General features: G+C 40.0%; 1 protein-coding gene across 1 annotated transcript; it reads left to right on the top strand.

Annotated features, from left to right (window-relative positions):
- Positions 1-2246: 2246 nt before the first annotated feature.
- LOC102848132 (cathepsin G-like) lies at positions 2247-11154 on the top strand. The gene is made up of 5 exons (XM_006903150.1): positions 2247-2325; positions 9454-9601; positions 10033-10168; positions 10369-10623; positions 10990-11154. The coding sequence occupies exons 1-5, from the start codon at positions 2247-2249 to the stop codon at positions 11152-11154; spliced, it is 783 nt and encodes a 260-aa protein (XP_006903212.1).
- Positions 11155-11497: the final 343 nt, after the last annotated feature.

Raw genomic sequence — 11497 nt, 5'->3', positions numbered from 1 at the left:
TAGGAAGCAATTTATAAAATCATTGCTACTGCACACTGCATAGTATTCCATTGCATAAATATACCATAATTTCTCCATCCATTCTATTGTGGTTGAACACTTGGGCTGTTTCCATTTTCTTGCTATGGTGAATAATGCTGCAGTGAACTTTGGTGTACAAGTCTCTGTTTGTGCCTCAGTTCTCTTTTTCTCAGGGTGTATTTCAAGCAATGGAATAGCTGGAGCATATGGAATTTCTATGTTCAGATTTTTGAGGAAATGCCAAACTGTCTTCCAGAGTGGTTGGACAATTTTACAATCCCACCAACAATGTATAAGAATTCCTATCTCGCCACATTCTCTCCAACATTTATTACTTGCTGGCCTGCTAAACTTTGCCACTACTACAGGGGTAAGATGATATCTCATTGTGGTTTTCAACAAATGGTGCTGGCAGACCTGGACTGCTACCTGCAAAAAGCTGAAACAGGATCCACATCTCACACCATACACAAAAATCAACTCAAGGTGGATCAGAAACCTCAGAAAAAAAAAGCCTAAAACCATAAAGCACATAAGAGACAAACTTAAATATAGCTTTGAAGGCCTAGTCTACAGTATAAAGGGACTGCCAAATACTGCCAGAAATGCAAAATCTGAAGAAGATAAAATTGATGAATGGGACCTTCTAAAGATTAAATTTCTGTGCTCATCAAAAACTTTTTCCAACAGAGTAAAAAGAAAATCTACTGACTGGGAACAGCATTTGGCAACATCATCTCAGAAAAGGGTTTCATTTAAAAAGTTTATAGAATCCTACAGGGCCTCCAGAAGAAAAAGACTGATAACCCAGTCACAAAATGGGCAAAAGACATAGAAAGACTTTTCACAGAGGAAGATATTTGGATGGCCAATAGACACATGAAGAAATGCTCAAAATCACTGACAATAAGAGAGATGAATGTCCCTTTTAATTCTGAGTGTCTCAATTTAACAATAAATTACAAAGTCAATCATTATTTATGGGACCCAGGTTCAGACTATTAAGGGTGGCACCATGGCAGGAGAAAAGTCTAAACATTTTGACATGGGAATGTTTGTGAGTTGGGTCAGAAAGGCCAGCACCTTGTTTCCTCGCACTCCTTGCAACATGCCCAAAGTATGTCAGATAAAGCTTCAGAATCCTTGCCTCCAAGGAGTAGTCTGGTTTCACCCTCTCCAGGATGAACCTATTTGTTCTCCTAGCAGTCTATGGTATATTCAATACATGAATGATTTTTTTAACCCCAATTCCTTTTCCCTCTCCCTCCATCCTTGGCAACTATCTAATTCAGTGTGTATATACTTTTCCTTAGCTTTTTTATAATAGTGGGTCATATATATTATTGCCATTTTGTGTCTGACTTATTTTGCTCAAGATATCTTTCCGGTTCATCTACATTATTTGGTGTTTCATGTATTCTTTGTTACTCTTCAGTTTTGTATGGTATTCCATTGTTTATATGCACCATAAAGTGTTTATTCATTCATCTGTTGATCATCTCTGCAAGATGAAGCTCCTTGATATCAGATAGGGACAGAGTACATGGAGGTCTCCAGGGAACTCCTGGTCTACAAATGCTAAATGAAACAAGAATTTCCATGCATTATATTGTCCTGCTTCTAGCATCTGAATTTGAACTTCTGGCCTTCTGAATAAGAAAGCACTTGTAACTTAGTGGGTAACAAGTTTCACTGCCAAATGCAAACAGTTCAACCCCTTACCCACTAGCCTACCAAAGCTCTAATTGTAGAGGGATGGAAATTAACATAGCCTACCAAAGCTCTAATTGTAGAGGGATGGAAATTAACATAAGTAGGCAGTACTCTGTGGGAGAAAGATGGGCAATCTTTCCATGTGATTTACAGACTCTGAAAACCCAGTGGAAGGTCATTTATGAATAGTTTCTGATTTGCAGACATAAACAACAAATAGTAAAAGAATAAAATTCTGCTTGTGAAAACCTATCACTTTCAAATCTCTGTTATTGCAAGATATTGTTATTGTTAGATAATTAATACAATGACCTTTATTTTAGTCCGTTCTACTCATAGGGACCCTCCATTGAATTTCTAATGTTATAAATCTTAACAGAAGGAAACTGCAGAGCAGCTAACTGAAGCTGAACTGCTGGAAACCCATGGCCTTTTAGTGAGTAATGCAACATTCTGTGGACTACTCCACCAGATAACTCTAATAACCTTCTAAGATGCCCATCAAGGCAACCATGAGGATGTCTGGAGCACTTCAGTTGCACACTGGTCTCCTAAAAAGCCAAGAGGAACGAGAAGCGGTTGCTGCCTACAGTAACATCAACGGAAGGGAAGGGAAGTGACCTAGCAACCACAGGCAACTGTCTGTCCAGAGGATTTCCACTGTTTCTGGCTTATGGGACCCAGGGAAGAACTGGAAAGCACTCTTCCTGAGTGTCTCAACTTCTCAGAGAAGGGGGGGATATAACTGACGGAAATGTAATAAAATAACACAAAGATGGTGTCGTCAAGAACAGATATTATTAAAAATATCAGAATCTTATTTATCCCAATATCATGAGTGCTTTCTTAAAAGAGAAAATAAAAATAGTAAGAATAATTCACCTCAAGTTCAAAATTTGTGCACTCAGAAAATTGCTTCACAACAGAAGTTGCTTCCGGGCGCATTTTCTTCAATGGGATTCTGAGTCGGTTGTTTGTTTGTTTGTTTGTTTGTTTTTACAGTTTGGGTCTGATAATCATTTCTGCTTTTACATTTTCTTTGAGCTTTGTTTCTTTGCAGGAAAGCTGGCATAAATTCTTAAGTTATTGTTAATTTAAAAAAGCCATAATAAAAATCATCTAATATAATATGATACATTATAATTACTTCATGTACTAATGTGCTAATGAAGTCACTGTGCTATTTTCTCTTTTCCCCTTTTCTTCTATTTCTTTTCAGCCATAAAAGGAAAATTCTTTAACATTGCAAAATTAGAGGAGGTACAAGAGAAGGAATGAAGCTTTGTGCAGCTTTGAAATAAAATTAAATACTGTGTCTATCTATACATGAGGAGAAAGACCTTAACTTTCATAAGCTTTTCATAAAATCCCAAGAGTTGTACTGATCTCTTGCTTTGCTATTCTTGCAAACATCATACAAAATTATAACATACCAAATTATAACACCTTTCTGTTCATACATAGAGTTTTGGAAATACGTTTTAAGTGTATCTAACTACCGACTCTGCTATTCTAAGGCACATCACTGTCTAGACCTCTACCCCAGTGTTGAATGTGAGGTTCCAATTCTTTATCTAATGTAGGTATCTTGGCAATAATATATATTGTTCTTAGAGGTTATCATTCTTAAGGTAGAAAATAGAGATTAGCATGTATTCAAAGATGAAAAACAAATCTTAGCTATTGTCCAGCCGTTATCTGGTAGCTCTCAACAATATCAAGCCACAAGGCCTTTTCTACATGCAGGACTCTTCTAGGAGACAGAGAAGAAAGCCTTCACAATGCAGAGCAACCAGGAGAATGGAAATCTTCACCTCTGTTGTGATGAGTGTCTGTGAGGGTCCATATGCCCTGAGAACGTAATTATCAGGGGCAGAGTCTTGCTTCTCCATTTTCCTTTTGTCAAGAAGCACCTTCAATGAATCCAACAATAGTGACTACTCATTCTGCTTTGTAGGCTTCTGGAAAGCTGTGGAAGGAATAAGGGTCTTAGGTAGCCTTGGGGCAAAGGATGAAGACAAGCCAAGTTTTGTCCCTTTCTAGTGTCCTCTTCCCATATCCTACCCTTATTTCACTCACTCATCTCTAACTTTTATTAAATATTAATAAGCAAGCAATTAACAAATAAGCAATCCAGGGACCTTGCATTCATTTTGAGATTCTTGATGACATTTTAGCCCATAAAGAGTTGTGCTTCTAACCCAAAAGCTGAGTCTGATAGTTCAAATCTACCAATGGCTCCAACTGCAATCTACAGTCTCTGAAAGTGCAATGGATGGAGGTTCAGCTATTAGTCAGTTCTGACTCTACAGCAATGTTTGAGTGAAAAATCCCAGAAGATTGGAGCCTAAATTCTCTCAACTCATTTCCTTCAAGTAGCAACCAACTCAGAGCTGACTCTCCAATAGGTTTTCAGAGGCTGTAACTTGCTCAGGAGAAGATTGCCCATCTTTCTTCCATAGACCAGCTGGTGGATTTGAACTGCCTGTCTTTGGGTTGGCAGTTCAACTCCTTACCCACTAGCCTACCAAAGCTCTAATTGTAGAGGGATGGAAATGAACATAACTAGGCAGCTTCCAGCTTTTGTGCATTGCTGGGGATATTGTTAAACTTGGTAGGTCAAGATTCTAGGACAAGACATTCAAAATTTTTTTTCCTGGTTGCCCTTGATTCTCTCTCTTCTGTTAGCACTAATTTAGCATCTCTGTGGGAGGTGTGGTATTAGCTTGGATTAATCTCTCTTTACCAAATTACTGGCAGTTGGTGAGAAACACTTTGGGTAGTCTTGGGTGATGAAATCTCTCACATCAGTGAATGGAACTTTGAGTTCTCAATCCCTCCTCCCCTTCCTTCCTCTCTTGGGGGCTAAAAGTCACATATGAGGAAGCACAAGGGTCAATTGATGGAGCCGCCATCCAGGGAAGATGCTGCTACTCACACTTATGTCCGTCATGCTTCTACCCCGGGGGGCTAGAGCAGGTGAGTGGTCCTCCCCATGTCAAGGCCTAATTCCTTCTTGTTTTCCTCAGGCAGCGCTGGTCACATCCTCAGAAACATCCTGCTCTTGTTTCATTCTAGTTATGTTCTTAGCAGAAAAGAAAATCAAGGAGAATAGAAAAAATTTCCCTAGAAGGCTAAGTGGGTTTTCTTCCTCCGCTAGATCATGTCCTTAACATCTGAAAATAGTCATTTTCTAGAAGGTAATGGGATTCTAAAGGGGGAGAGGAGGTTATAACTAAAAAGCAAGAAAATCCTTTATTTTCCCAATCCCAGGAGGCCAGGAGAAGGCAATTTATACACAGAATGTGGTATGATGGGTAATGTCTGTTTTCATGGGAAAAAACTTTTTTTAAAAAAATTTTCTTCTCTTTCTTAGTGTAAGTCTTTTCAAAATCAGTAGCCCAAGATCTGTTTCATCCCAAGTTTAGTGAACTCACTCTCACAAATGACCCTATTCTCTCAGTGTCAACGCACAGCTAATCTACTTCCTTCATCTTTCTTTCCAGTACATTGTCTTCCCAGATAGTCACCAATAGTTTAGGGGTGCTCAGTGATGCGAGTTCTGCTTCTTCCCTCACAGGAACCCACTCCACCCAACAAAAAAGAATCCTTTTCTAGTACATGGGAGCATACGTTTCAGATAGTCTTCAGATAGTTATGAATCTGCTGGGGCCACATTCTAATTCTCTACCTTCGAATAAGCAATTGAAATTTAGTTTCTCAGTTTGCTCATTTAGAAAATGGGAATCATGTTATCTCCATCTCACTGAATTTCTGAGAGTCAAATTAAGGTAGAGAAAGCTTTCAGAATAGTGCCTAGCATGGAGTAAGTGCTACATAAATGTTTTGTTCAGTCAGTCAGAAGACTGTCAGAGTCTAGGAAATAAAAACACTAATAGTTCCATTGCTTGCATATCCAGATCCTTAGAAACCAGTTTCATTTTGGCCATGAGCTAGCACTTGTAGAAATCACAAGGACTGTTGTTGCTAGGTGCCATAGAGTGGAGTACAACTTATAGTGACACTGTGAACAACAGACCTGAACCAAGTCCTATTCTGTGCCATCCTCATCATTTCTGACACACTTGTGCCCATTGCTTCAGTCATTATATCAATTATCTTGCGGAGATTCTTCTTTTTTTATTGACCCTCTGTCTTAACATTTCCAAGAAAAAGCCTCACCTAGCAATATGGAGCTCTGGTTCCCTAGTTGTAAGAAACTGTGCTGAAATCCCACAAGAGGTTTTGCATGAGCACAGTTAAGTGCTCTGGGATTCTCATTTCTTTTCAATGTTAGCCATAACTTGTTCTGATCCAAATAGTCAAATGCTTTTGCATAATCAAGAAAACACAAATAGATATTCTTCTGGTTTTCTTTACTTTCAGCCAGGTACATCTGGCATCAGCAATGATGATCCCTGGTGCCACAACCTCTTCTAAATCTTGTTTTAACTTCTGGCAGTTTCCTATCTATGTACTGTTTTAACCATTTTTTAATGATCTTCTGCAGTATTTTGCTTGCATGTGATAGTTATAATATTGTTTGAAAAAAAATATTGTTTGATATTTTCCACATTCTGTTGGATCACCTTTCTTGGGAATGGGAACAAATATGGATCCCTTCCTAGACAGCTGTCTTCTAAATTTCCTGGCATGGTCAGGTGAGTGACACAAAGGCTGCATCTGTTAATTGAAACAATTGATATTCCATCAATTCCTAGGGCCTTATTTTGACCAATGCCTTCATTGCAGCTTCCACTTTCTCCCCCATTACCATTGGCTCCTGCTCATAGAGTACTTCCTGAAATTTTTCCGTGTCTGTCAATTCTTTTTGGTACAGTGATTGTATTTCATCCATCTTTTTTTGATGCTTTCCGAGTCATTCAATATATTTATTGCCCATGTTATCTTTTAATATTTGACTAGAGGCTTAAATTTGTTTTTCCATTCTCTCAACTTGAGAAATATAGAGTGAGTTCTTCCCTTTATATTCTCCAATTCCAGCTCTCTGCACATCCCATTTTAACACTTTGCTTTGTCTTCTCAAGTTACTCTTTGAAATCTTATGTTCAGCTCTTCTGTTTCAACATGTTTTCCCTTTGTTTTGGCTTCTCGATGTTCTAGTGCAATTTTCAGAGTCTCTCTGACATCCATTTCCATTTTTTCTTTCACCTCTGTCTTTGCAATGACTTTTTGCTTTTGATATCATCCCAAAACTCATCTGGTCTTTGATCATAGGTGTTCAAGGCCTCAACCTATTCTAAAGATGATCTCGAAATTTATATGGAGTGGATCCAAGTTCACATCTTGGTTCTTGTGGACTCATTTTAGTTTTTTACAGCCTCAATTTGAACTTGCACGTGCATAATTGACGGTCGGACCCACAGTCCACACCTAGCCTAGTTTTGATACTAAACTTCTCCAACAATTTCTTCTACAGACATAGTCAATCTGATTCCTATGCAGCCCATCAGGTGAAGTCCATGAGTAAAGTCATCATTCGTGTCTTTTGAAAAAAGGTATCTGCAATGAATAAATCCTTGAAAATGCAAAATTCATTCTATTTCAAGCCTCATTTCTATGACAAAGCCCATATTTTCCAACTACTATTCCTTCATCATTTTTTCCTACTTTTGCATTCCAGTCACCAATTGCCATTAACACATCTTGATTACATGTTAGGTCAATTTCAGACTGCAAGATTTGATAAAAATCTTCAATTTCTTCCTTTGTAGAAGCATAGTCATATTAATGGTTCTTTTTTTAAATGTATAATGATAATATCCTATTAGTCACAACATTGTATTTCAGGATAAAACCTGAAATTGACTTTTTTACTGTGAATGCAACACCATTCTTCTTCTGCTTTTCATCTGCAGAATAGTATGATGTTGTTGTTATTGTTGTTGTTGTTATTGTGCCGTTGAGTCGCTTGCAACTCATAACAACCCTATGAACCCTGCTCTATATTGAGCCAACCTTACTGTCTCCAACATACCTACCTCCATTATCTAGTCACTGAGTCAATCCATCTCATCAAGGGTCTTCCCCTCCTGTGCTGTCCCTCCACCCTCCCAAGCATAATGTCCCTTTCCAAGGACTGGTCCATCCTTGCAACATGACCAAAGTATGTCAGATAAAGCTTCAAAATCCTTGCCTCCAAGGAGCAGCCTAGATTCACCCTCTCCAGGACGAACCTGTTTGTTCTCTTAACAGTCCACAGTATATTCGATACTCTAGCACTACAGCTCAAAGGCATCATCAATTCTCCTTCTATCATCTGTAGTCACTGTCCAGCTTTCTGATGCATAGCACATAATTGCTAAGGCCATGGCCTGGATCAGACACACCTTAGTCTCCAGACTGACATCGTTGCTCGTCAGTACTCTGGAAATGCCTCTGATGGCAGATTATCTGATTCAAAGTGGCCAAAGCTCATCCATCTCATATCACCAGTGCCTAGTATATTGATATTAATGTGTTCCATTTAATTTTTCACAATTTCTAGTTTTACAACACTCAAGCTATGTACATTCCATGTTTCTATTATTAAATGATGTTTGTCATTATTTTTTCTCATCTCAATTGACTTCCAACCTGGACTCTACCACTACACTACTACTTGCCCAAAGTATATGAGAGAAAGCTTCATCACCTTTGCCTCAGAGGAGCACTCTGGCTACACCTTCTCCAAGACATATTTGTTTTTTTGACAGTCTGTGGGCTGTTCTCCAACATCACTGCTCAAAGGCATCAATTCTTCTTCTGTCATCCTTATTTGTTATCCAGCTCTTAGATACATAGCAAATGACTGAAATTATCATGGCCTGAATACAGTACACCTTAATCCTCAAACTGACGTCATTGCTCCTCAATAACTTGGATAGGTCCCTGACTATCTACTTTCCCAGTGAAATATGTCGCCCTGATCTCTTGACTGCTAGCACCAACTTTATTTACTGTGGATCCAAGCAAAATGAAGTAGTTGAGAGTCTTAATCCTTTCTCCATCCATTATAATGTTGCCTATTGGTCCAGCAGTGAGAATTTTTGTTTTCTTGATGTTAACATACAATCTATATTGAAGGTTGCAGTGTTTGACCTTCTGCAGAAAGTGCTCCAAATCCTTCTCACTTTCAGCAAGCAAGACTGTTTCATTCACATAACGAAGGTTGTTGATGAGGCTTCTAATCCTGATGCCACATTCTTCTTCATAGAGTCCAGCTTCTCTAATAATTTGTTCAGCATACAGATTGAATAGGTATGAGGAAAGGATCAAAAACCAATAGTAATGAAAGAAAGAATTCAAGTTTCACTGAAAGGAGAAGTTTTAGAACCTAAGAAATTCTCTAAGAAAGAAACAACCAGAGAGAGCCCATTCCAGAAGTCTCCAGATTTCTATTTGGACAGTAGCATGGATTTCTTCAATACTCACGGCTGAAGTTGATCTGCAAAGGATTATTCTACTATCTTTCAGGAGAGAGGGTGGGAAGCAGGTCTAAAATTAATGGCATTCCCTTCAAGCCAGCAGTGCTTCCTGAAGAACTCTGGACCCTTTCCCCCAGTATCTAGTGCCAATGAGGACCCAATCCTTACCGCTGACTTTCAGCCAACTCCTTCTTCCACTATATCACTTCTGCACACCATCTCAGAGCCTTTCTGGAGTAACCAGTCAGGGGTTCCATCAGCACAAACAGTAATGCCAAATGCTTTCTTCCAGAGAAAATCATCGGGGGAAAAGAGGCCAGGCCCCATTCCCACCCTTATATGGCTTACCTTCAGATCCGAACTCCAAATAGTATAAGCACTTGTGGGGGATTCCTGGTCCGAGAAGACTTCGTGCTGACAGCAGCTCACTGCTTTGGAAGGTAAGAAGCTGAGAGCTCAGATGCTCCTGGGGCAGCCACAGAGTCCAAATGAGCTCATCAAAGGACCCATTTCCAAAATGGGGTTGACGCAGTAAAATAAGTCTTGTAAGTTTTCAAGTGAGAAAGGTCAGTGCAAATAGCACCTCTGATGAGAAAAAGGACACATTGATCAAAAATAACAAGAGGTGGAGATTGGAAGCATGGATTGGCTCAATTTAATCAGGGAGAAGTATTAATTTAAAACTACTGATCCCTTGTCATTCCAAGCCCAGCCTGTTGAAAGCCAAAGCATAAAGTAGCTCAGATGCAAGACTCTCCCATGTCCCCTAAACTGTAACTTTTCTGCCCTGGATTGCCTGCCTCCCATGAAGAACTAGAGAATCATAACAGTTGTGTCTTTTACTTACCTCTAAGCCACCTCTCCTTTACAGCTCCATAAACGTCATCTTGGGGGCTCATGATGTTCAGAGGCCGGAAAGTACCCAGCTGCACATCCCTGTGCTCAGAGCCATCCCCCACCCTCAGTATAATCCACAGACCAACATCAATGACATCATGTTGCTGCAGGTACCACCTAACTGACCCTCCAGCTCTCCCTAGTGGACCTTTCAGGTGAGGCAGCTTCACCGTGTCCCAGGACCCTGAAGGAGGAACAGGGGTAACTCAAGGTGGTGATGAGTGTGGGTTGAACTGGAGCTCATACTAGCAGGTCCTGAGCCCTAGGCTTGGACCCCAAGTAAAGGAGATGTTTTTGCTGATCCTAACAGCTTAGAAATAGAACCAGAAGAAATCAAGCCATACGGCCCGTGGCTATGCCTCAGCGCCAGGCAGGGCTGAGGCCAGGCACCTTGTGCACTGCAGCTGGCTGGGGCCTGATCAGCTTAAACAGGAGAACAAGCATCCTTCAGGACGTCCAGCTGATGGTGCAGGGAGACCAGACATGCCGTGTTCGCTTCAATGCTTACAACAGCCAAATGCAGATTTGTGTGGGAGACCCAAATATAAGGAAGTCTGTTTTCCTGGTAAGACACCAGATTGATTTGGAATAAAGTGGGGTAGTGGAATAGATTAAGTTCCAGACAGGGGAGAGGCTCTGTGGAAAAGGAAGGAGCACCTGACCCCATGATTAAATGGAGAGTGGTCCTTGGTTGGGACTTGGCTAAGACAGTGAGCACAATCAGTGCTTGTAAATGTTGCTTTGTTTGGAAATCAAGAAAGTTAGCACAAGTATAACAGAATGATCCAGATACTATTTTCTGCACCATCTTCTTCAACTCAGTTACAATTAAAGGATCCTCCCTCCCTTTCTGAAAGCCCATGAGCAGAGTGGAGAGACAGGCTTAAAGTGGGGAGGACTGGGTCAATCCTTTTACTTTCTGTGTTCACAGGGGGATTCTGGGGGGCCCCTCGTATGCAACAACGTGGCTCATGGTGTCGTCTCTTATGGAGATGGAAGAGGGATCCCTCCAGCAGTCTTCACCAGGATTTCCAGCTACTTGCCCTGGATAAAGGAAACAATGAGACGTTTCACTCAGCAAGGAGCCTCTTCCTGATTGGCTCTTTTGAGAACGGGTGTCCGGGGCTGCACAGGCTTTAATAAATGTCCGTGTCTAGAGTAGAAGTAACTGGCTTCACGTTTAGTCATTAAACATCTTTTACTACACAATAAATACAATACTATACATCTTTTACTACACAATAATATACAATACTATACAGAATAAATATGCATCTTTTACTCATCAGATAGACCTCTGTTCCCATTTCAACTCTAAGTACTATTTCCTCTTCATCTATCTTTCCTATGCCTCTGCCCATCTATTACAATTTCATTGTTTCCTAATTATTTGAGCCATCATCATTTTATTTTTCATTCACATTGTGTTTCATATAATC

Source organism: Elephantulus edwardii, unplaced genomic scaffold (assembly GCF_000299155.1).
Source record: "Elephantulus edwardii isolate Elephantulus edwardi_28Jun2011 unplaced genomic scaffold, EleEdw1.0 scaffold00525, whole genome shotgun sequence".
In the NCBI taxonomy this organism is placed as follows: domain Eukaryota; kingdom Metazoa; phylum Chordata; class Mammalia; order Macroscelidea; family Macroscelididae; genus Elephantulus; species Elephantulus edwardii.
The sequence above is the reverse complement of the archived record's forward strand: the minus strand, read 5'-3'. Positions and strand labels throughout refer to the sequence as shown.

Coding starts and splice junctions, on each gene's coding strand:
- LOC102848132 (XM_006903150.1), top strand. CDS start 2,247: ATGAGGATGTCTGGAGCACTTCAGTTGCACACTGGTCTCCTAAAAAGC. Junction 10,169..10,368: donor ATGACATCATGTTGCTGCAG/GTACCACCTAAC, acceptor TGATCCTAACAG/CTTAGAAATAGAACCAGAAG. Junction 10,624..10,989: donor TAAGGAAGTCTGTTTTCCTG/GTAAGACACCAG, acceptor CTGTGTTCACAG/GGGGATTCTGGGGGGCCCCT.